At 36.9% G+C, this 26,243-nt stretch overlaps 3 protein-coding genes across 3 annotated transcripts; all 3 read left to right on the top strand.

The window, feature by feature from the left end:
- The first annotated feature begins 9,463 nt into the window (after nucleotides 1-9,463).
- Nucleotides 9,464-10,234, top strand: LOC149024671 (LEAF RUST 10 DISEASE-RESISTANCE LOCUS RECEPTOR-LIKE PROTEIN KINASE-like 1.2). The gene has a single exon (XM_089143515.1). The coding sequence runs from the start codon at nucleotides 9,464-9,466 to the stop codon at nucleotides 10,232-10,234; it is 771 nt and encodes a 256-aa protein (XP_088999641.1).
- Nucleotides 10,235-11,595: 1,361 nt separating this feature from the next.
- LOC149024672 (LEAF RUST 10 DISEASE-RESISTANCE LOCUS RECEPTOR-LIKE PROTEIN KINASE-like 2.7) lies at nucleotides 11,596-12,390 on the top strand. Its single transcript, XM_089143516.1, has one exon. The coding sequence runs from the start codon at nucleotides 11,596-11,598 to the stop codon at nucleotides 12,388-12,390; it is 795 nt and encodes a 264-aa protein (XP_088999642.1).
- Nucleotides 12,391-13,943: 1,553 nt separating this feature from the next.
- On the top strand, nucleotides 13,944-22,660 carry LOC149024673 (LEAF RUST 10 DISEASE-RESISTANCE LOCUS RECEPTOR-LIKE PROTEIN KINASE-like 1.2). Its single transcript, XM_089144892.1, is given in 5 exon segments — nucleotides 13,944-14,808; nucleotides 14,810-14,900; nucleotides 20,932-20,967; nucleotides 21,149-21,442; nucleotides 21,574-22,660. Coding segments are annotated over 5 exon segments (2,028 nt in total). The 5' UTR covers nucleotides 13,944-14,124; the 3' UTR covers nucleotides 22,497-22,660.
- The last annotated feature ends 3,583 nt before the right edge of the window (nucleotides 22,661-26,243 follow it).

Genomic DNA, 26,243 nt, shown 5'->3' on the forward strand with positions numbered 1-26,243 from the left:
ACCTACCCAGTAAAAGTAAAAGCCAATTTCTCTCCGATCTCGTGTTTCCCGACCAAGCCCAACATGTCGTTTGCTTTCACGGAGGACGAGCTTCTGAAACTGCAAGGGTCAGATTTGAATTGGGATCACCATTGTGAGTACAACTTGGTGTTGCCGGTGAAGTCAACACCTTATATGAAGAACCTGAGCACTGGCTATGCAAAGGCTTTACAAGCTGGGTTCGAGTTGAAATGGGGAAGAGTCAGAAACTGTGCTGACTGCGAGGATTCCGGCGGATGCTGTGGGTATGATAACGATCCAATGAAGAAAGAGTTCCTCTGCTTTTGCTCCGATGGAGTTCGCATGGGTTCCACCACTTGCCACGCTAGTAAGTTAATTTCCGACCACCCCATCTTTCTCTTTCTCTTCATGATTAATGAATACAACCATTAGACGTTCTCTCTTCCCTTTATCTTAGTAAGTTTCAGCAGCCACCCTAACCCTGCCGGCTACTCCAACTAGCCATGGTGCACAACGTCTCTTCACTTTTAATATAACTTTTGTCAACAAACCCCCACCTGGCACCTGAGATTTTGGAGCTTCACTTCAGTGCTGCACCGTGAAGTCAACGGTGAGATTTTGATCTTGACCGTCCATTTCGATTTATGAACACACCAAACTGGACGGTTGAGATCGAAATTTCGATCTCAACCATCGGCTTCACATGCTGTGCATTAAATGCGCAGCATTAAAGTCACACTAGAGTTTTTGTCTTATTTAATTTTAGGTAATTTTCATCTGAACCCCCTGAGGTTTATTCTATATTATTTTTAGTCCAAATAAAATGGACATTTTGCATCTACACCCCCCTGAGGTATCCAATAAGATCAATTAAGGACAAATTATGAGTTTTATTACGAAAATACCCTCACTTGTAAAAACTAATTTTTATTTTTATATTTAAAGATTTAAAGTTTCTTAATTTACAAAATCAACTCCCAATGGAGAATGACTAATGTTGAGAGGGACTCTTAATTAATCAAACAAGCTTCCAGAGCTCTATCTATCCCCTAAAAATGGTGGAAAAAGGAGAAAAAGTTGCAAGCAAGCAGTAGTCTATCATTTGTTTCATTCATTTTTTGTTCAAGATTTATTTCCGGTGAAAAACGTCCTTTCATCTCCGAATCCAACCTTTGTGACTAAAGATTATCCACCGGTAGATCATCCAGTTGAAATAATTGACCGAATTCGTGATTACCTAGATTGTAAAGACAAGCTAGTTTCAGCGTTGCACATCTCTTCCGATAAACGTAGTGTCCGAGTTAGAACCGAAATAGAGTATAGGAATTTCAGTCTTGATGGTGTTTTTACTTATGAGGAAGAAGATCTTGATGGGTTCTACAAGAAGCTTGTGGAATCTAGGATAAATGGCGTGAAACTGGGGTGAAATGCACAATCATGATGTACGGTCCAACTGGATCCGGCAAAAGTCGCATGATGTTTGGGTGTGGAAAGCAGCCAGGGATTATATATTGAGAACTGAAAGACATTTTTGGTGAGGGAGACGAAGAAAAAGAGAACAATTCAGATGGACAATGTCCCTTTCTCTTTCTCTTCATTCTCTATATGTCTTTTTTAGGGTTTTCTTTTGAAGTTTTTCACATTTTGTTAAGGCTGCTCTTTTTTTTTTTTTTTTCCTTCTTCTTCTTCTTGGTTCCTATGCAGTTGTTGTTGAGCAGAAAATGAATGAAACAAACGATAGACTACTGCTTGCTTGCAGCTTTTTCTCCCTTTTTCACCATTTTTATGGAGATAGATAGAGCTCTGGAAGCTTGTTTGATTAATTAATAGTCCCTCTCAGCATTAGTCATTGATGGAATTGGGAGTTGATTTTGTAAATTAAGAATCTGTAAATCTTTAAATGTAAAAATAATAATTATTTTTTACAAGTGAGGGTGTTTTCGTCATAAAAATCATATTTATCCTTAATTGATCTTATTGGATACCTCAGGGGAGGTAGATGCAAAGTATCCATGTATTTGGACTAAAAATGACATTGACCAAACCTCATGGGGTTCAGATGAAAATTTCCTTTTAATTTTTAATTAATTACAAATTTTCTTTTGATCTGAACTAGAATAATTAAGAAAGGATTAAATGCCAAGTGGTTCCTTAAACCCTAAACCTTAAAACCTAGTTGACATCAGTGGGGATAAATCTATTGAGTTTAGCCTGTATTTGTAGGTTGAGTTTCCAACAGGAAAGATATGGAACACTGGGCAAGATTTCCCCCTTATAGAAAAAAGGTTTGATCAATAGATGCATTGACTTTCTATTTGCAGAAGAGACAATGAGGTGGTTCTGACTTCTGTGGATGTTGGAAATGATTATATACTAGAAAATGTTGAGTTAATGAACATAATAAATATTAGAATTATCTTATTGGTATTATTATTCACTATTAAAAGTAGTGTTCTTGGTGGGTTCATATCCTTTATTTGGATGTATGGGAATAGGTGGAAATAGATCTCCACCTTTAATATAGTCTAAGCTCCACATCAGTGATGTGAGACCTTTTGAGGATACAACCTCTACATTGTATCAGTTGCCGTTTGTCTCTGGCGAGTTCTCTTTTCTCCTTATGCTATGGTTCTTCAGCTTTCGCTCTTCCAAGTTTCTATTCACATAGTTTGTGAATCAAACCCATATTTGAATTGAACTTGGGATACTGATGCAAGTTGATATCAGATAGATTTTTATCCACAATCAGTTAACAATAAGCTCTTTCAAAATTGAGTATTTGCCTCTCTGTTATGGAGTTTCCAGAAATGTCTGCTATCAGACAAACAAAATTTGTGAACGAATGGATCGGATTGAAATCAAAATGGAAAGATTTTACTTGCTGGTCCAATTTTGATTATTTTCTTGTGTTTTTCTGCAAATTTCTTGCTTAATTTCCATGGAGCAAATGGATTCTACTATTGCTGCGTCACCAATTGCTCCTTATTCTGTTTCTGGGGCCTTGCCTGCATTTGTTTCCATTAACAATACTGCTCTGTTGCTTCCTTGAAGCTCATTTCTGCTAATTACTTTCTTTGGCATGCTCAATTTGTTCCCTCTTGCATGGCCATGCATGGTCTTCTTGGTTATGTTGAAGGCACTATCGCTTACTTCTTCTGATGCTGCCAAGTCTTCTAGTTCTAGTTCCACTATTGGTGATCCATCCTTTCTACAGATGCCTTTGTCAAATTTGTTGCCCTCGAAAGTTCAATCAAGCTTTTTTCTCGTTGAGTTTTCTGCTTCATCCATCCTTTGGAGCATTTCTTTCATATTTATGCTTTTTGATAGTGATTCTAATAACCATATCACTACAGAAGTTTCAAACCTAGCTATCTGTGACTCATACCCTGGTGACGACAACATCACCATTGGCAATGGTCAAGTTTTTCCATTACATGCTTTGGTTCTTCTATGTTTTCTCTATTTGGTCGCTCTTTTTTGTGATCTGGTATTTTTTGTGTTCCCTCAATTTGCTATAATCTTCTCTCTATCTCTTGGTTCTATGACAATAGCAACACGTAGGGGTGTAAACGGACCGGATTCGGATCGGATAGTGGTATATCCATATCCACATCCTATTATATTCGGACGGATTCGGATAATATTCTATCAGTTTTCGGACGGATTATGTCGGATTCGGATGAAAATCGGATAATTATTTCCTTAAGTAGATTCTTCTAGATGGGCATGAATATAGATTGAATACAAGTTTTCGACTAACTATTTACATCTTTACCAGTTTATTTGTGAGGGCTAGGTTTTGAAATTTAATAATTTAACAACTTTGGTAGTTATTTTAGTAGAAAATCTAGAAAAATAGTCACATGTTATAGGTAAAATTTATAAAAATAAGAATAATAATTCTAAATAAGTAACTTAATCGGATAATTTTATTGGACGGATAATAATCGCTAAGAAAGGGGTTTACCATATCCGCATCCTATTAATAATCGGACGGATTCGAATACCACTAAACGAATGCGGATGTGAATTCGAAAGCGGAATTCGATTATCCATTTACACCCCTAACAACACGTCTTTTGATTTAACTGGACTCTTTTTTTTCCCCTTGAAGGATGGCCGGACTCATCAGACATTGTATCACGGCCTCTACCTCCTTCCTCTTCATAGAAAAAAGTTTCTATAAGACTATAGTAATAAGGGTCTCTAATCCTTAACACCCTCCCTCAAAGTCAAGAGCCCTTCGAAGAGCTTGAGTTTGGACTGCAAAAGTCAAAATCGAGGACTAGATAGACCTATGGTGAGGAGATCCCCAAGTTGCTCACTGGTAGAGATATAACGGACAAGTAAGTCCTTCTTAGCAACTTTGTTAGGGACAAAATGAAAATCAACCTCAATGTGTTTTGTGCGAGAATGAAAGACAGGATTTGTCGATGAGTTGGTAGCACCATTGTTATTACACCATAAAACATGTGGAAGAGTCTTAGGAAAATGGTACAATACAAAAAAAGAGAGTAGAAAGTGTGATGAACAAGAATGGAATGTAAGCCGAGTGAATCTATTTGAAACTGCGACGCCACAAAAAATAAGAATTAGAGAAATTTTAATCGTTAAATCTCGAAAATACCATATGTAACTATACAAAACTGCGATGCCACAAGTTTCTGGTACGATGGAATTCGCCTGGGTTGGGTTCCAGCACTTGCTACTAGGGGTGCAAGTTTGGCCCTGGCGGCCTTGACCCGCCCTAAGCCCGCCCTGAGCTCGAATAGGGCTTGGGCTAAAGATTTTGGCCCTAAGGGCGGGTTAGAGTCAAAATATTCTGGCCCTGAACTAGGGCCAAGGGCGGGCCTTGGATTATCCGCCCGCCGCCACCCGGCCCGCCCGGCCCGACCGCCGAGGCCCGCCCGCCGAGCCACACCCAACCCGCCCAACCAGCCCAAGGCCGACGCCCCGACGGACGCGACGGCCGAGGCGACACCGACCCCGACGGCCACCGGCGACGCCGAAAGCCAACCGGCCCGAGAGCAAACCGGACCACCACCCCATGGAGATGAATAATTATAAACAATGGGTGGATATTTATCGCAAATTTGAAACAGACATGTTTTGTAGAAAATTAATAAAATAAATTATACCCAACCAATGTAATAAGCATCTATTTGATTTTGCCTTTGATCCTGACCCTAATTTTGGTTCTAATCTTAATATTAAGGGATAATTACTGTTGCCCCCCTGTAGTTTGATTTTATTACTAATGAAACCCTGTTCTTTACGAAATTACTGTTGCCCCCTTCCTTATAATGGTGTTAAGTTGCCGTTAAGTTTGAATATGTAATGTCTAATTTGCCCTTCATTAAAATTAATAAATCAAAAGACGATGCTACCCCATTTATAAAACCAGATTAAATGTCAATTTTAACCTAAACTTCATTTATTTTGAATTAATGAAATGGGCAAAATCCAAATCCGATTTGGTTTCCCACCTTCAAAAAACTTCATCTATTTTGAATTAAAGAAATGAGCAAAATCCAAATCCAATTTGGTTTCCCACCCTCACTACACTTCATTTATTTTGAAAAAATTGTAGGTGATATTCAGTTTCCAATTTGAGTTGAATTCGATTTTCTTTCCTCTCCGGTTTCTATTTGAGTTTTATTCAATCGTTCTTTCTTAATTTGGTGGTTTTTTATTTATTTATTTATTTATTTTTTTTTTTTGAGAATAAAACGGATTATAGTTAATTTTTTTTGTCCACAGTTAATTAAGGGTACTACTGTAACTTGACAAAAGGGTAAATAAGTATAAGGATATTTTGGAGTTTTTGAGAAAATATAAAGATGCCACATCATCAGTTAACTAACGGAACTTAACAGTATGGGGGCAATAGTAATTATAGACAAAGTTAAAGGTTGGATTAGTAATTTTAAAAAGTACAGGAGATACAGTACTAATAAAATCAAAGTACAGGGGGCCAATAGTAATTATCCCTAATATTAATTTGATGATGATCATGTACTACAGTACTAGATTTTTACCCTGATCTTCATACTAACATTGATATGAGTCTTGATTTTGACATTTAGTCACTTTGATCATATTAGACTATAAATTCACTTTTTATATTATTTTTAAGGTAATTTTTATTTTTCCAACAAAGTCATTTTCAGTTCAATAAAATATTGAATTTTTTTTTGACTAAGGCGAGATAATATATTATAAATAATAAAAAAATATTACATAAATAATTAATATCTAACAAATCTATACCCCAACTTCTCATCATGAATATCTAACAAATCTACTGGGATATTTAAAAAAAAAATTATTATTAAAAACATATAGCTATGTTTGTAACTAAAACATCATTTTCTTTAACTATGAAAAAATACATGTTTTTTTTGTTGAATACTAAATTATCGTCGATTTACATGTTAACAAGGTTGAATATGAATTTTTTTGTATTGAATAAAGATATCAATTTATTAAACAGTTGTGAATGAAAACATACCTACCTACGGCTTAAGTTCTTGACTTTGAAGATAAAATTTTCATTTATCAGATTCCTTTTGAATTCTGAATCTCTGATGTTTCTAAGTTTACAAAAAAAGTTTGTGTGACATTCTCTATAATTGACTTGACTTTCAAATATGCCTAAATTTAATTACAATTCTTCTCTCCACTTATTCTATTTCATGAATAATTTTAACTCTTTGCTGCTAGAGAAAAACCAAAGGAAAAAACAGAATAAGAGAGAGAGAGAGAGAGAGAGAGAGAGAGAGAGAGAGAGAGAGAGAGAGAGACTTGGGGGAAAGACAAATTGAAACTCTCTCTTGGGGGAAAGACAAATTGAAAATTTGGAATGAAGTTTGACCATTGTCTTAGAAGTTAGAAATTAATTGAGAATTGAGATAAATCTTTTTCTTTTTCCCTTCGAGCTTACATATAATAACCATAATTTTCATCGAATAGCAAATTAAAAAACTCTAGAAATTTGGATTTCTCTATTTCTCAAAACTCTAAATGGGTATAAATAGTTAAATACATATTGAATATAAGTTTTGGATTATTTGTTGACATCTTTACTATTTATTTTCCATAACTGAGTTTGGAATTTAAGAATTTAATTACTTTAATATGTATTTTAATTACTATCTGTCTTACATTTGATATTTACGACCAAAGATATGGCCAATTAAAGCTAGGGACAAGGCTAATTAGGGTCTGGGCCAATCAGGGTAAGGGCCAATCAGGGCTAATCAAGGCCAACGCATCCCGGCTAGGCCCAATTAGGGCCAATTAGGCCGAAAATGGGCTTGGGGCTTGGCCGGGGCTAATCATGGCCCAGGGCCCGGGAATGAGCTCAAATTATATCATATAGGTTGGGCAGCCCTACTACTTGCTACATTGGTACGTACGTTTTCTCCCACCTCAACTTCCCTTTGTTTATGATACATTAATAGATTCTCTTTTCTCTTGGTGGAACTTATAATAGAGTTTAGAGTGCCTTTGCTTATCTCAGCGGTTGGATTGGAGTCCATGTGCCAACACATTCCAATCCAACCGTTGGGAAATTTTTTTCCAACTTCCAACCTATAACCTTCCTCTTTGTATTTTCTCCATAAAAATTCCTGTACATACATTTTTTGGACTCCAAAAAATAAAAACACTTTTGGAAAACTATTTCCAATTACCATTAGTGGATTTTTTTTTTAAATTTTTTTATTAAATTTCTTAATGAGAAATCATTGTGCCTTGTGACTATGTAGAGATAGTAAGACTAAGAAGGTTTTGAGGTTGAATCACTCTACCTCGATAACCCTCACCATTTTATTCTCTGGGCCTATGGACCAAGTGGTTTTACGTAGGGGTTTAAATGGATAAAATTCGGATCGGATAGTGGTAATACCATATCCGCATCCTATTATATTCGGACGGGTTTGGATAATATCCTAGCTATTGGCTTTCGGACAGATTCAGTCAGATTTAGATGATAATCAGATAATTATTTTCTTAAATAGATTCTTCTAAATGGGTATGAATATAGATTGAATATAAGTTTTTGACTACCCTATTGACATCTTTACCATTTTATTTATAACGTTTATGTTTGAAATTTAATAATTTAGTAACTTTGATATTTATTTTAGTAGAGAATCTAGAAAAATAGTCACATATCTCAAGTAAAAGGTCTATAAAAATAAGAAAACGAATTCAAATAAGTAACTTAATTGGATAATTTTATTTGACGGATAATAACTCGTAAGAAAAGGGCATACCTATCCGCATCTTATTAGAAATTGGACGGATTTGGATACCCCTAAAAGGATGCAGATGCGAATTTAGAAGTTAATTTCGGTTATCTATTTACACCCCTAGTTCTATGATGATTGGTTGCTCCTATTAAAGGAAGACAACATAGATGATTACGTGTCTCAAAAGATTAAAATATTGTGGATGAATTTTACGAACTCTACTTGGGCGACCTATGATAATGATTCTATGTGAAGATGTATCTCTTTACTATTTATCACGATCTTTATATTAGACTATTGACCTGTGAAAAAGTTCATATAAGCAAACTTGGTGCCTCAAAGACAAAGATGTTTAGATGAATGAGCAGGAAAACTCGAGAGGATAAAATAACCTATTATGGTATTAGATCTGAGTTTGGAATTGTTTCATTTCATGATAAACTTAGCGAATCATTAAGACAAAAGTCACTTCAAGGGGACCTCAAATAGATCTTAAGTAATGACATGAAAAGAACTAGAGACAAGTCTAAGATAACATTAAATTGTAAAGAAAGATATGCTTTAACTTACAACCTCTAAGTATGACCTCAAACCTCCCATCCCAGAATAAAGTGTGGCAGCTTGGAATATTTGTGCCATTTGCTCAAAAAAATAGGTTCCCAAGTTACATTAGTCAGTATTACAGAGAAGATCTTTGGTAATTGACTAATAAACAATGAGTTGTCCACAGAATTATTTTAAAAGAAAAAAAGTGTTCAAAAGAATGAATCATGTATCATCATCATAAACGGCCATCTACTATTATGAAGTCTGAAACCATCCCATCTCATGCAATCCCATGTAATGGTTGACTATGGGGAGGGATTCCTCATTCATTTCATGGTTGAAAGGAATGTTAAATCTTAAAATAAGACAATTTTTTTTGTTTTTGAAACCTAATATTAGTGGGACTTAGTGAAGAACATAGGATTCTTTTTGAAATACAAAGCCAAATGCATGTCATTGTAATGCATCATGCAGAGCACAATTCCCTTTTCACCAGATCTTTTTCTGGAGATTACTACTATTAAGGTTTCTGTGATTGGGTCAATGCAGTTCTCTTCTCTTCATCCCTGAGCTTTGAACTCTGCTGACCTCTCAATCCTCCAGCCATCATGCCTCAACAAACTCTCTGTTATCTCATTCTTCTCCTTCTACTGTTAACAATTATGAACAAATCAGATGGTGTTTCCCTGAATTCATCTTCCAGTCTCTCCCATTCATCTTTTGATTGCGGCAACAATGTCACAATCAAATACCCTTTCTGGCCCATCAGCAACCAAACTTCTTCTATCTTCTGCGGTTACCCTTCCTTTGGCATCTCCTGCTTCAACCAACGACCCATCCTTAGCCTTCCACTTGATGTCTACTACGTTAAGAAAATCAACTACACCGCCGACACCTTCACCCTCCTCGACACTGATCTCTACAACAAAATATGCCCCAGGCCAGGCGACAATGTTTCCCTCTCAAGCCTTCCCAACACAACATACACTTCTTCCAATCTGAACCTCACTTTCTTCTTCAACTGCACCAACATCTCTTCACTCTACCACCACCACGTCTCTCCCATACCTTGTTTATCGAATGGTAAGAACAGTTCTTATGTGTTTACGGATGCACAGATTCAACAATTGCCAGGGTCCGATTGGAACATATTGACCCAGTATTGTAAGAAGAGCGTAGTGGTGCCTGTCAATAGTTCATCTAATGTGACAGATCTTGGGAACACCTATGCAAATGCCTTGCAATCTGGGTTTGAGTTGACCTGGGGAATCGACAGAAACTGTTTTGGTTGTGAGAATTCCGGTGGGCGTTGTGGGTTCAATGAAACCGCCAAGCAATTCCTCTGCTTTTGCTCTGATACTACGCTTATGGGTTTCAATTCCACTTGCCCCGTTGGTAAATTTTCTACACCTTCTTTATATGATATGATATAAAAACAGAGTTGCAGTATAATCGATTTAATAGTATAAATTCTACATTTCCCAAATAAATATGTTAGATAAACCATGAGCACCTGGTCCATATATAGGTAGAATTTTTCATGGAAACCTTTAAAATAGCTGGTACAACCTCATTTCATGTAAACCTTTAAATACCCTTGTATGGAAAAATGACTTGGTCAGATGAAAGGAATTGAAAAAGTTTAGGTCAAAACTTAATTTTAAGATAAGTAAACCATGAGAAAGAACGTTATAACTTAGGTTAGTTTTTATCTAATATAATCACAAATACATCTGATTGAAAAGTACAATTCTATATATTCCTTCCCATTTTTTAGAATAAGACTTATTATTATTGTTAAATGCTTATCTCAGATATTAGAAGGCAAGTATCTTGCAACCTCTTGGCCTCTCGATGTGAGTAGGGTCAAGTCAAGTTACTATTCTTATCTTCTAGAATGCTTTTGGCATGCTGTTCCTCTTTATATTAGTCGAAATTACTTTAGTCATGCGCATGACAGTCAAGCGAAATTTCGGACCGTTGGATCCAAAATCTCAACCAAGACGGACCGAGATGTATTGCATGACTGTCTTGAGTATTAATGCGTAGGAATGAAGCAAGGTCGTATATTAGTAATCTTTTCCACCCAAAAACGGTAAATTGATAGTGATGTTTTTTGTTGGATCCAAATATCTTATATATTAGTTTTCATATTTTTATTTAACTCAGATGCTTTAAAGTAGTTGTTTATTGTCTACTTCATGCCTTCATGTACTTAGGATCTTTCTCTATTTAATATTTAAGATCTCTTATATTATATTCTCTATAATATATTTTGCATTTAGGTTCTATAAAAATCATCAAACAAAGGTTGGTCCGTAGGTCCAGCTACTTATAGATGATTATGTGTACTTCTGTCATGTAACATGTAAGTGCAATGAAAATTCAAAGGACAAAAGAATCTAAGGTTTCATATTTACACGTAATGTTTTCAATATATGTAGGAAGTCTAACTTCTGGTCAATCAAGACATAATATGAGGAAGAACTTGGAGTTTGAAATAAAAAATCCAGAAATTAACATTTGCTGTCATTGATTATGATCCATTACGTCTGGTTAATGGTCACAGATCAGAAACAGTAACAAGTAAGTAAAGCCATGAAGCATGAGGACTGAAAATTCAGAAAAAATTTAGGTAAGAAAGGAACTTCACGAAGATAAGGAAATCTTCAGAAGTATAGTTTGACATTTTCCTCTCGGGGGAATAATCCTCACCAATATTCTTTAAAGCAATATGGGCTGATAGCCTCTCCTTTCAGAACAAATTATCTTGCTCTTTCTTTCATTGTTCCAAATGCATCTGATATATCTCCTCCCTTCTCATCTCTTCATCCTTCTTCTCATCATCATCTGTGTTGTCAACAATGTTTCGAAATCGTCATCAAGCTCAATTGATGAAAGGTACTTGAGCTGCAGCAACAAATACAACTGTGGAGACCTCTCCGGCGTAGGTTATCCTTTCTGGGGGAACGGGAGACCTAATTATTGTGGGTTACCTGGGTTCGAGCTCAACTGCAACAATGGGTCTTCTGAGATAGTGATGGCATCACAGAGGTATCGGGTTCTGGAGACACATCTACAACCCCAAACTCTCAGAATAGCAAGAGCAGATTTATGGGAAGACCCATGTCCAGAAAAGTTTTTAAAAACTACCCTTGATTTCAATCTCTTCAATTACAGCGGCTCTAAAACTAACCTCTCCCTCTTCTACCACTGTCCTTCTATGAAGGAAATCTCAACCACTAACAAGATCAAATGCAATTCTGGGGAGGTTTACTTCATGATCTCTTCCAATGGTACTGATCAGTACCCCAGGTTGAAGACATGCAAACACAGCATAGTAGTTCCCATTCTTGAAGCGGATGCTCAACAACTGCTGGTGAAGAAATCTACCCTTCCAGAAACCCTGAAAAGAGGTTTTATGGTGAAATATTCCGATACAAAGGAAACCCACTACTGTGGGAAATGCCTGAACTCGAGTGGAGAATGTGGGCATGACCATTCTTTAAGCCAACCTATCTGCTTTTGCCCTCATGGTCCTTCATCCTGTTATACTGGAACTTCTACTTCCACAGGTACGTACCTCTAACACCTTTTTCTCATAGTTAATTTCTCTATCTAAAATCTTACCAAAAAGTTCCCTTATTATTATTTTTTTTTTGAAAAAAAAAAAAACAAAACAAAACCAACAAACGCTCTAACTCCTCACTATTGAGCCTATAAGATACTTCCTGTTCAGCCTTCTTATCCATCCATCAAATTCCTTCCCCAGCTCCTTCAACCATTCTATTCTTTTGAAGTCATTGAGATTTCTAGGTTTTTCTCATGTTGAACCACAAGTTACTTTGATTATTTCCATTGAACATGAAAAATGTTGAATGAAAATTATTAGTTTTTTTCTTCGTTTTTTAGTAATAGGTGCTTTTTATATATTAGACATGGGATATTAAATAGTATAATCTGGTTTTGTCTTTGGCTCTTTGAAAGGATTTAAACTCTGGCTTTTTATTTGAAAGTGTTGATTTTTACCAACTTAGTCACTCTCAAGATTAATTATTAGTATTTTTCCCATCTGTTATGGTGGCTTTTTGTAGTCCATGATTTAGGCTAGAATTAACCACAAGATTTAAGAGAGATTTAGAGATTTCAAATTTCTAGATTCACAAATGAGAGATTTCATATTTTTTTTGGTTGCCAACCCCTGTTTCGAAGGCTTTGCCTAGACTAACCGGGTTTGACAATGGTTGTAGTGGGTGAATCTCCTAGCGAGGATTTTTTGCATTCACAAGATTTCGATACCGGAACCTTGCTTAAGCGGACTAAGCTGCTTACCACTTGGACCAACCCTCGTTGATAGATTTCATCTTTACTATCAAAAGGGCTAAATATTTGAACTGTAACTCTATAGATGTTTTTTTTAAGATGAATCTATAGATTTCATTCTAAAGATTCAAATAACCAAATAGTTAGTTTTATGAACCAAGTTTCCATAAATTTAAAATCTATAGATTTGTAATCTTTAGATTTTTAAAATCTCCAGACTAAGACATAGGAATTAATATAGATTAAATGGATCTATACAATTTTGTTTGGTAACCGATCCATACGCAATTAACTATAAAAAAATTGCCTGAGTCAAGTCAAAATTTGCCAAACTTGTGTAGACTAATCATATATCATTAATCAAATAATTTGCTTTCTAAAGCAGTTTAAGAATAGGTTAATGATCGGGACCAAGAGAGATTGCAACCCACTCAAGAATCAGTTTATTTATAATCCTAATTAACTTTTTCTCCCTTTTGACTTCTCTTTCTCAATGTTCCATGAAAAGGATGGCTTCAATTAGTAGACAAATGCTTGAAATATGGTTCCTTTGAAGTTTCCCTGAATTTTTATTTTACTCTTTTAATTTATAATAAAATTTTATATTGAGTTTTAGGTATATTATTTGAATTAATAAATAGGAGAGATTTCAAACACTGAAACACATCAATAATATGTACAATATAGTACTGCCACATACCGAAAAAGGAAGGACCAGTTGACAGAGAGGAATCATTTTATATGTAGTTTACAGAAATATAAAATGAAATACTAGTGCTGCGGTGCATGTTACTTCAAAGATTCAAAGGATGATTTTTTTTCTTCTTTTCTTCTTGGTGTTACCCTGTTGAAGCTTATTAGATACAACCCTTCTCAGATGGAGTCTGCTATAAGATCTAAAATTGTATAGCCGAGCAGACAAAAAAGGGTGCCGATAGATTCTTCTTTTATCCTCTGCACTAGCCTGGATTCTTGGATTTCTTGTTTTCTTCTTCCCAAGATGATTCATTCGTGCAGGGATTCTTTCCCTGTATTGATCAACACAGCCCTTCTCATCCTTCTAATCGCAACTCTAACCCAAGAAGCTAAATCGTCTGATCTGAAATACGAAGCTTGCAGACCTTGGAGGTGTGACAAGGGACCAAATATAAGTTACCCATTCAAGCATTCTTCCACTGGAGCTAGCAACTGTAGTCTCGATGGCTTCGAGGTGAACTGCTATGGTGGAAAACCAGGCTTTATGATTCCCCAGAAGCAGCAGAAATACCGCATCAGAAGCATCTCCTACGATGACTACTCCCTTCTTGTGGTTAACACTCAGGCCTTGAGCAGATATTGCTATGTTCCCCTGTATAATGTCTCTCTTGATGGCACTCGTTACAGGATCCACAATAAATCCCAGTATCTCATTTTCTTCTATAATTGCACAACATCGATCTCTGCTGGTAATTCTATCCCGGTTACATGTACGAATGAGCACATTGGAAACAACTCATTCGTCGTATTCGAGCACCATTACAATCAAAGTTCTCCCTATCCGTCATGCAAGTCGGTAGTGAGAGCGCCGGTAGACATGAATCATAGGGGTTACAAGGAATTTTTTGATGCGAGGAACTACTCGCAGTTGTTAAGAAGAGGGTTTCTGCTGGAATGGACTGAAAATGACCATTGCAGTGAATGCAGGAGCAAGCGGTGGCAATTGCGGACAAGAAAACAAAGTGTTCTCTTGTTTTTGCCCTTACGGATCCACTCCCCGAAACTGCTCTACTGCTGCAGGTGAGTGCACCACCTCAGGGATTCTCATCTGCGATTTTATTTTAAGTTACTCTTTCTCTCAACTTTCTGTCTCTGCATTTCATAGTCACTGAATCTTCAAAAAATATTTAGTGGGCTTGATCTCAAATTCCTTCTTTTCGATGGTTCTCAAAATTTTTTGGTGATAACTACAGCGATGATTGGGATCAGACATTTGAGAATGGAAGTTGAAAAGTCAAAAGTCAAAGTTAGATCTTTCATTTGAGAATGGAGCCAATCAGAAGAGACATTATTTTATTTGAATATGGAAGCACGTTCCGACTTTGCAAGTGCCTTACAAAGACATCTGATCAACCTCCTCCCTTGTCATCTCCTCTTCCTTCTTGCCATCATCATCTGTGTTGTGAACAAACTGATTCGAAATTACAGTCAAGCTTAACTGATGTCAAGTTGCAGATACAATGTGGGAACCTCTGTGATACTGATGGTATAGTTCTAGAGGGCCATCTACAACCTAAAACTCTTAGAATAACTAGTACATATTCAGATTTGGGGAGACCCACCAATGTCCAAACAAGTTCCTCAACATTATCCTTGATTTCAATCTCTTCTATTACAGTAAACTAGTCTCCCCCTTTTTTTTCTGTGGAGGAAATCCTCACCTACTAATAAGAGCAAATGCAATTCTAGGAAGGTTCACTTCATGATCTCTTCCAATGGTATTGATGCATACCCTAGCTTTAAGAGATACATAACAGAAACTTCATAGTTCCCATCAGCATGAAATCCAATACTCTGGACAATGCATGAAATAGAGCAGACAATGTAGATAATGCACCTTAGACATCCAACCAGCAGCATGATCTCCTAACGATTGTTTCTTTATCTATATGTTACACTGCAACTTCTACTTCCACAGGTACTTCCTACACCTTTTGAGTATGAGGTACTTCCTTCTCACTCTTTTCATCCATCTTCCCATTTCCTTCGGTCGAGCTCCTTCAGCCATTCTCTGCTTTGAAATCAATCATTGAAGGATTTTAAAGACTCCTAATAAGTTACACTTAACTATTGGATTTGAACCAATGACTCCCACCATATGAAAGCAATACTCTAAACGACTGAGTTAAGTCGGTTATTTATCATCATAAAGAGAAACAAGTGGGATGATAGATTATAGACCCAATATTACCTATCAACAATGCTAATCTTTAGCAGGAAGGAGATCAGAAAGCTATCATATTCGATCATGAAACACTAATCTTAGATAAGATAGTTTAACTGCTTGTTTCTTTCACATTTATGGTCAAGTATGCCCGATGCTTGTTCTTATAAACCAAATATAGCTAATGCCAATAGAGGGCATTGTTAATTCATGGATGGTTTGTTGATAAATATGTAAGCTTTTCTTACAGGTTAAAAGCATTTCATTGGATTAGGCCCAAGACTTAAACGTGCCCAGGTTTAACACCGTTCACTATGCTCCAAACTCACTTTCTCTACCAGAGGACTTCTTTTCCAGTGCTCCCACTTCCCATTCTTAGTTGGCCCTTGGAGTGTTGGACCTACAAACCATCAATGAAAGAAGATAGTTTTCAATTGGAAAAATGATTGATTGAGGAACCTTTTTGCTATCCTCTGCTCTATCGTCTCCTTGTCTCTATTTTCTTAATTCCCCTGTTCTAAACCCATTCCGCCGCTAGACTCGTCGATCGATACTTGTGAAAATGATTTAATGGTGCAGGGACACCTGCCCTGTATTCATTAACATCACCCTTGTCTGTTCATCCTTCCAGTCACATCCCTAATCCTAGAAGTCAAATCATTGAACCCAGAATCCGAAGTTTGCAGACCTACGAACTGCAGCGAAGGACCGAATATAAGCTACCCATTCTGGTGCCCTTTAATCCAAAAAGGCTACTGCAGTGAATGCAAAGCAAAAGGTGGCAACTGCGGACACCACGGCATATTAAATCAGTCACCAAACCTGTTCTATTGTTGCTCCTGCTGCTGTTGCACGTGAGTCCAGCTTCTCATGGATCCTCATCTGCGATTTTCAATTACTCAGTTCTCTCCACTTTTTGTCTCTGAATTTTCTCTTTAGTTCCTAAAATCTGAGGTGGGCGGAGAAGTCTGTAGGATATTTAAGTTATACATCAAAATTAAAGGTAACTGAACTAAATCATTCAAAAGATTCCACAGCTGATTCAAGTAAAGCTTGGATACAACTGTGTTAATTAGTATATACATCGGAATCTCTGGGTCTTCAAAATTTCTGAATGGATTTCTTCTTAGATTTAATTATCAAGAAGATGAATGCGTTGGAGCAGACATTTGAGAATGGATAGTTGAAAGTTGAAAGTCAAAGTTACACCTCCTCTGTGTAAAGATTAGAATATATCACAGAGGTGATATAATAATATTGTATTCGAATGTAATCTCTGCACGGTCTGACTAAGTATTTGGGGACCATGGATGATGGATGGATAGCTATGGAAGTTCCAGTTGAATGGAACACCTGCCTTATGCCATGCCGACCATGCGGACAAGGGAACCACGATGCCCTTCATAGAGTCAAAGCTAAGATCACTCGGGAGCCATTGAGATTGGTGAGCTCTGGTCCTCACCTGTTCCTGTTGTGATTCCCTCTGTTCCACGCAATCTATTCTGATTTATTTTCCATCACTTTGTTTATACTCTTCCTTCCTCTCCATCTGTTTTTCTGAATTGTAAAATGGATGAGCAAACCCAGTTCATGACGTGCAAACCATCTTCGTCGACATGGCCAATGGACTTAAGGATCCTTGCCTTCTGCTTGGTGTTCCTATTACTTTTATCTGTGCCAACAGCTCTATGCGCAGACTGGAGATACGAAGCTTGTAGCAAGAACTTCAGTAGTTGCAAAGAAGGACCCAGTATTACATACCCGTTTTGGATTTCTGGCGAGCAAGAATCCTTCTGTGGTCTCCCTGATTTTCAGCTGACATGCAAGAAAGGGAAGCCCACAATCAATTTATCTACATCTGACTATGTTGTAAGTAATATTACCTACCAAGACCAAACTCTTCGAGTCATTGACGCCAAAGTTCAAGCAGAAAGTGGGTGTTCATCTCAAATTCAGAACCTCTCCCTTAATGGGACACCCTTCCGCTACGGTCCAAACCAGGCAGATCTCTACCTTTACTTCAATTGCAGCCAACCCCTGCCTTCTGAATTTTTAGTTTACAAGATCAACTGTAGTCGCAGCTCGTCCCTGGCGTTACTCAACCATACCTTGTGGGATAAAGCGGAGAATTTAGGGTATTGTAATCCACCGGTAATCGCACCAGTTAACAGAGATGGTAGCGGAGTCGCTGATGTGTCGTCATATAGCACAGAGCTGTTGAAGGAGGGTTTTGATTTGGTATGGAATGCTTCTGGCTGCAGCAGATGCCAACGAAGCGGTGGGATTTGTGGGTACAATGATACAGCTCACAGCTTTCGTTGTATGTGCCGTGATCGCCCACACCTTGCCAAATGCGGTAATTATATCCTCTATCTTGGTTCTCTGTTCTCGTCCTAAAATTTCGTTCTGCTTTTGATTTCACTTACAAAGAAGCAGTGGAAGAGGAAGACTTGATCGAAGAGCAAGAATTGTCGGTCCCTTTCTTTTTCTTTGGGATGGAATCTGAGATTCTTTTTTTAAATAATTATCTTTTCATTCGCAAATTCATCAGAGACCAAGAAAAGTTGGTTTTGCCTTGTCTTCGGTTTCACTGAAGCTACCATGTTCCTCTTAAATCTCAGCTTGAAACCCATTTTTCCTTTTTTTGGGATTGAAATCTGAGCTCAAGTAAAGCATTTTCCCCTTTAAAGCTGCTTAATGTTCAACCATTGGTCGGGTGACCTTTGACCATAAACAGTTGCTGGACTGATCTGACAGGAGTCCCATAAGACTTTTCAAAACGGTGACTTAGTTCACTTCTGATTGCTTAAATACCAATTGCGTGTCTCACTTGTTCTCTGTTTTCTTCCATCTTTGGTTCTCTGTTCTCACCCTAAAAAAATTTCTGCTTTTTATTTTACTAACAAAAGAAGCAAGTGGAAGAGGAGATTAAAGACTTGATCGGAGAGCAAGCACGGTTGGTCCCTTTCTTCTTTTTTTCCTCCTCTTTTAGGGGGTCAAACCCCTTTCTTCTTTCTTTGGGGATGGAATCTGAGATTCCTTTTTCTTTAAATAATTATTATCGTTTCATTCGCAAATTGATCAGGGAGCAAGAACAGTGGGTTTTGTCTTGTCTTCAGTTTCCCTGAAGCTATCATGCCTCTTAAATCTCAGCTTGAAACTCATTTTTTTCCTTTTGGGGATTAACCATGAGCTCAAGTGGAGCATTCTCCCTGTTAAGGCCACTTATTTTCAAATATTCATTGAGTGACCGTTGATCAAAACAGTTGCCTGAAGCCTACCTTTATGGACTGCTCTAATTTTGGAGTCCCAATAGTAGGGGTGTAAATGGATAACTGAAATCCGATTCGGATGATAATCGAATATTTATTTTCTTAAGTAGATTCTTCTAAATGTGCATAAATATATATTAAATACAAGTTTTTGACTACCTATTTAGATCTTTACTTTTTTATTTGTGAGGGAAAAGTATTCGATTAAGTTATTTATTTGGATTTATTATTCTTATTTGTAGATATTTTACCTAAAAAATCAGTGATATATCTTTTCTAGATTTTCTACTAAAATAAGTACCAAAGTTGTTAAATTCTTAAATTTCAAACCTAGCCCTCACAAATAAAATGGTAAAGATGTAAACAGGTAGTCAAAACTTGTATTCAATCTATATTCATGCCCATTTAGAAGAATCTACTTAAGAATATAACTATCCGATTATCATCCGAATCCGACAGAATCCGTCCGAAAACCGATAGGATATTATCCGAATCGGTCCGAATATAATAGGATGCGGATATAGATATACTACTATCCAATCCGAATCCGGTCCATTTACACCCCTACCCAATAGGACTTTTCAAAGCAGTGAATTATTTATTCACTTCTGATTAGATGCAATTAGTAATGAGTCTCTCTCCCTCTGCCCTTAATTTTTGTTCATAATTTTTTGAGTAGGTCACATATGAAGGAATTGTTCCTACACTTGCATTTACCATAGAGGCAAGTCTAGTGCTTCCTGTAGTTTTGGTGTTGCTTCTCCTTCTGCACCTTAATTTTTACATTCCTCTTCACTCAGCTCAGATGGCCCACATTGTACTTCATGTCACCGTGGAAGCCCACAATATCAGCTTCCCCTTCTTCAATGCTAACCCCAAAGATTGTCGAGGATTGAGCAGTATCTATGTGAAAACTGCCTAAAATCCTTTGTTCATCCTTTTGAGGTTATTTGTGTGAGAAACTTTCTAAATATCCGTTCAGTTTCCCAAAAGAGCATACTTTTTATGGTGATTTATGACCATGATAGTAGGTTCCTGCAGTGACTCATATGAATTCTTCAGAACTCTCTGTTACTCCCTACTGAATCTTCGAAGAGCAGACTCCAGATATGCAAGCACTTGATTCCTGTATCAAGATGGCTGTTCATCCTTCAATTTTCCTCATTTCCTGTGTTCCAACCACTCTCTGGAGATTGATCTGGTATTGATTTCTTTGTGTGTTGGATGTTGGGTTTTTCTTGTATGGAGTTACTCTATGAAATGTAAAATGTGTAAGATGATATGTTTTGTGGGATCCATGTAACCCCTAATAGACCTTTGAATGTGCAAATACAGGATAGAAATCAGGACATACACTATGTTGCTTCTGTCTCAGGGCCAGGCAATCTGAGTACAGTCTGCCCTATTGTAGCATTAATATTTCCATTTGTTGACATGTCAGTAGCTCATTATTTGTAAGTAGAACTTATAAAAAAAGGCTCAACAGGCAGGTCTCAACACTCTTTTGTTTCATTATGTTCTAACCAATTTTAGGAGAGAAATGCACACTGATAATTATCCCCACTCATTATTCGTTCAACTAAACAATCTGGTGGTCTTCATGATTTTTTGACAGGGTCCAGTATGAATCTCAGTGTGAAGCTCATAATAGGTACACACTTGTTCTGTGTTTTCTAAATTCTAATTATGAATTTAATTGTGGTACTCATTATCATGTCTCTAAGATGTGTTAAAGTTCTTCACATTTAAAAACTAAATTTCTAAGTTCACCTCTTAAGATTGTTATTTTTTTCCCTACTACTCTTGTTGATAATCTCTTGTATTCTCCTCAGGCTTTAGTTCTCTTGCTGGTGGAATTATCATAGGATGTGGAGCGTTCTTCATCTACAACCGACGCCGCTATCGCAAGGGTGGCTTCTTCAATGCAGCCAAAGCCAGAAGCCTATCTTCTCCTTCCTTCTCTGCAAAGATGCAATCCAATCCAACCTCGACGGAGCTTGAAAATGGAAGTGCCTACTTCGAGTTTGGAGTCCATGTATTTGCTTATCAGGAACTCGAAGATGCTACTAACAACTTCAATTCTGATAAACAACTTGGGGATGGTGGCTATGGCACCGTGTACTATGGTAAATAAGGAGTAGGATCTTGTGTTTTGCTTACTTGGTTATCTTCACCACCCCAGCACACCTTCATTAAATTTATACAGGAAATCATGTGTTCTGCTTGACAAAGCCTCCTCCAATGTTTTTTTTACCAGGCAAGCTCCGGGATGGACGTGAGGTAGCAGTCAAGCGCCTGTATGAAAACAACTACAAGCGTGTTGAGCAGTTCATGAATGAAATACACATCCTTACCCGTTTACGCCATCAGAGCCTTGTCACGCTATATGGATGCACTTCACGACACTGTCGAGAACTCCTCCTTGTTTATGAATTCATACCCAATGGAACTGTGGCTGATCATCTTCATGGTGATAGAAAAACAGAGACTGGGTCTCTCAGTTGGCCTATAAGGATGAACATTGCCATAGAGACTGCAACGGCACTGTCCTATCTCCATGTATCTGATATCATACACCGTGATGTGAAAACCAACAACATTCTCCTTGACAACAATTTCCGTGTAAAAGTTGCTGATTTTGGAATATCCCGTCTCTTCCCCACAGATGTCACTCATGTCTCCACTGCACCACAAGGGACTCCTGGGTATGTTGACCCCGACTATCACCAGTGCTACCAGCTCACAGACAAGAGTGATGTATATAGCTTTGGGGTGGTTTTGATTGAGCTCATATCATCAAAACCTGCTGTAGATATCACTCGGCACCGGCATGAGATTAATTTGTCTAATTTGGCAATCAACAAAATCCAAAGTCAAGCTTTGCACGAATTGGTAGACCCATGTCTTGGATTTGACTCAGATTATACAGTAAAAAGGAAGATTACAGCAGTAGCCGAGTTGGCATTTCGTTGCCTGCAACTTGAGAAGGATATGAGACCTGCAATGGATGAGGTGTTGGAGTGTTTGAAGCAAATTGAGAAGGAAGATCACAGCATGAAGCCAGAGGTAGTTCAAGATGACACAACAGAGTTGTTGAAAAATCCAGTCCCACCAGTTTCCCCTGATACTGTGATCACCAGGTGGATTAGTGAGTCATCCACTCCTAATATCAGTGCTTAAGTTTCCCCTTCTTATTTATGCATCAAAAATACATGGGAGGAATAAGTTATAATTTCATAATCAGATGCAAAATTAGTTGATTGTAATTGTGATTTCAACTTCTTTCCATCTGCTTGTGTTATCCTGTGCAGTACTCAAGGTTACAGTAGTAACATCATTGAACATGACGGATTGAGGGTTTTGTAAATAGCAAAGAAGAGTATTGTCACTTGTGCAGTTGCTTATTTTTGATTTGTAGCATCAGGCATGGTATCTGAGAAGTGTTTTTCTGATCAATGGAAGGTCGTTTGATCAGTAATGGACTTTATACTAGTTAAGGATCCTTTTTATTCTTATATGAAGGAGTATCCAATAATCTAAAATTTTCTTATAACTTTGCTGTAAATTGAAATGATGCATAATTAATTCCCATTTTAGGGACTAAATCATGCTGGGTTCCTATTCAAAGCCAAGAACTGTACATTACATATTTTTTTCTTCATATTCCAGAGAGCCAAAACATTTACTATTTGACCAGAAAGTTATTAGTGGAACCTCTTGCCCATTTAAATAAGTAAAAAGTAACAATTTTTGAAAGTGAATGTGGAAGCTCTAGCCATAATAATTAACTCTTGTATGATTAGTATTTGAACAATTCAAACTTGTTACTATTAAATTTCATTTCGAGTTATCCTAATTCTGACTTAAGGACAAGAAGGAGTATAAAACGAAATGGTTTTAAAGCATGACTCATGTAGCTGATGACTTCAAATAGGTGCAAAGTTTAATTAACAACAAAATGCTAACAAATCATGGAAGAGTATTATAATTAAGGAAGTCATTCTAAATAAAATGAGGAAAGATAGACACATGGATGGTAACGTACCTTACACAACTAGAATCCATATGAAGCTCACAAGTCACAACTACTATGTTGGATTTTAAGAAGGCTAAAGATTTTGTAAAGTCTCCCTCAGATTTCGAAGAAGTTTTTTAAACACTTATTTTTAATTACTGCATGATAGTTTATGTTGTTATATTAATTTATGTCATTTTCTTGACACAATAAAAATTAAATACATAAAACACACCATTTTTTTTCAAAAAAAATATTCTTCTTTTTTTCTCGCCCAAGTCTCGATTTCCTCAAAACATTATTAGGATTGTCAAATCCTCCTTATAAATTTATATTTTTTACAAGCATCACAATCTCTTTTATGTTACTCTTTCTCTCTTTCTTTTTTCTAATAAGATTAGGCTAAACACGTCATCTGAGTATAAAGTCACACTCATTGAGTTTACCTCTCACCCCCTTCCTTCTCTTGAAATTATCAATGCCATGTGATGCGTCCAAAATCTGCTTAGCTCTTAGATCTCCTCGTGATGACCTGCAAAACGAAAGCGTCAGATGTGGCCCGACCGTGGGGGTCGGGAGTCCACCTCCGAAGGCTAAGTCAGTTGATGAACTTAATCACAAATGGCTCTGCTAGAAGCACAGAGCTAAGGAATGAAGAACTGGGAAAGGTGATCTAGATCGTAAGCCGCTGATAGTTTATGTCTATCGGTATGTATCTAAACCTGAGTCTCAGATTGTGTGTTTTTGATCCTCCTCACCTCGTATGGTAGTGAGGTTTATATAGAGTGTACCTTTGAATCTCCTTTGTTGGATGCACTTGAGCCTTCCTCGGGTAGTCGTTGGATCTTAATAGTTAGATCCGTTGAGCAATAGACTTCTACTAGTTTGGACTAGTAGAGGAATCCTGAGATAACCCTTTAGGTTATGCGATGATTATCCCTTCGATAATGATTAGCCGCAGCCGTCAATTCGAGTCTGCCATCATTAGGGTAATTACCCTAATCCATAAGTAGGATTAGGGCGTGCTTGTAGCTGAATCAATTTTCTTCCTCAAGCAAGCCATCTTCGGATCTAGTTCGCTTGGGAGCGAGTCGGTTCCCTCTGTCTTGACCGGGGTCGAGGGTCGAACCAGGTATGAACCCGATTTGACCATTAGTTTACTATTTCTTTCTTTTTTCCTTTTAGTTTTTTTTGGATAAAAATCCATCAGTTTACCTCTTTTTGGATATAAATCCGTTAGTCTACTCTCTTTTTTTTAGAAGTTTTTTCTTTGGATAGAAGTCCATTAGTTCACTCTCTTTTTTCTCAATCATCAGACGAGTCATAGTGACTAAGGGCCCATAGGTCTGGGGAGTAGAGATGTGTGATAGAGACAAAGGTTCAAACCCCATGACTTCGTTGGACTTGTTGCCTCTAGATTAGGGGTGTAAATGGATAACCGAAATTCGGTTCCGAATTCGCATCCGCATCCGCATCCGTTTAGGGGTATCCGAATCCGTCCGATTATTAATAGGATACGGATATGGTATTACCCCTTTGTTACCGAATATTATTCGTTCGATAAAATTATCCGATTAAGTTACTTATTTAAGTTTATTATTCTTACTTTTATAAATTTTACCTATGATATGTAACTATTTTTCTAGATTTTCTATTAAAATAATTACCAAAGTTGTTAAATTCTTAAATTTCAAACCTAGCTCTCACAAATAAAAAGGTAAAGATGTAAATAGGTAGTCGAAAATTTGAATTCAATCTATATTCATGCCCATTTAGAAAAATCTACTTAAGAAAATAACTATCAAATTATCATCCGAAACCAACAGAATCTGTCCGAAAATCGATAGGATATTATCCGAAATCCATCCGAATATAATAGGATGCGGATATGGATATACTACTATCCGATTCGAATCCGATCCGTTACACCCCTACTCTATATAGGAGGCCGAGGGGAAGGGGAAGCTATGGTAATTTACTTTACATAGAAGACTTTCCTTGTATTAATTTAAAAAAAAAAAAAAAAAAAACCTCTTTGCTTCTTATTATGGATTATCTTTTTATTTGCAAAATGAGTTTTTTTTTTTTTTTTTTTTCCTATTAATTCTACAAATCTTTTAATTCTATCAATTGACATGGAAGTGCAAATCTGACCTAATGGCCTTAGTCTGCTAGAATAGTTCATGCGCCAGAATAAAAAGATTTTGATTGATATGCAATTTAAAATATGAATTACTCTGATGAAAATAACTAAAATATTTTAGTGAAAAGGTCATATTGAATTCCTCACAATTATATGTAGAGTTTTTTTTTTAATCCAAAATATACATTTTTGTTACCGCGAGATATATTGGCAGCTGCGGATCATTTGATCGAAATGAAATTTGGAATGGGTATACTTGATGATATGAATCACTTGAAAAATAAATGTATTTGTTCTGTAGCGGATCTCTTACAAGATCAATTAGGATTGGCTCTGGTTCGCTTAGAAAATATGGTTCGAGGAACTATATGTGGAGCAATTCGGCATAAATGGATACCGACTCCTCAGAATTTGGTAACTTCAACTCCATTAACAACCACTTATGAATCTTTTTTCGGCCTACACCCCCTATCTCAAGTTTTGGATTGAACCAATCCCTTGACACAAATAGTTCATGGGCGAAAATTGAGTTATTTAGGTCCCGGAGGATTGACAGGGTGAATTGCTAGTTTTCGGATACGAGATATCCATCCTAGTCACTATGGACGTATTTGCCCAATTGACATGTCTGAAGGAATCAACGTTGAACTTATTGGATCCTTAGCAATTCATGCAAGGATTGGTCATTGGGGCTATCTAGAAAGCCCATTTTATGAAATATTTGAGAGATCAAAAGAGGTACGAATGCTTTATTTGTCACCAAATAGAG

This window comes from Hakea prostrata, chromosome 2 (genome assembly GCF_041222555.1).
Source record: "Hakea prostrata isolate BN-2017 chromosome 2, UWA_Hpros_2, whole genome shotgun sequence".
Classification (NCBI taxonomy): domain Eukaryota; kingdom Viridiplantae; phylum Streptophyta; class Magnoliopsida; order Proteales; family Proteaceae; genus Hakea; species Hakea prostrata.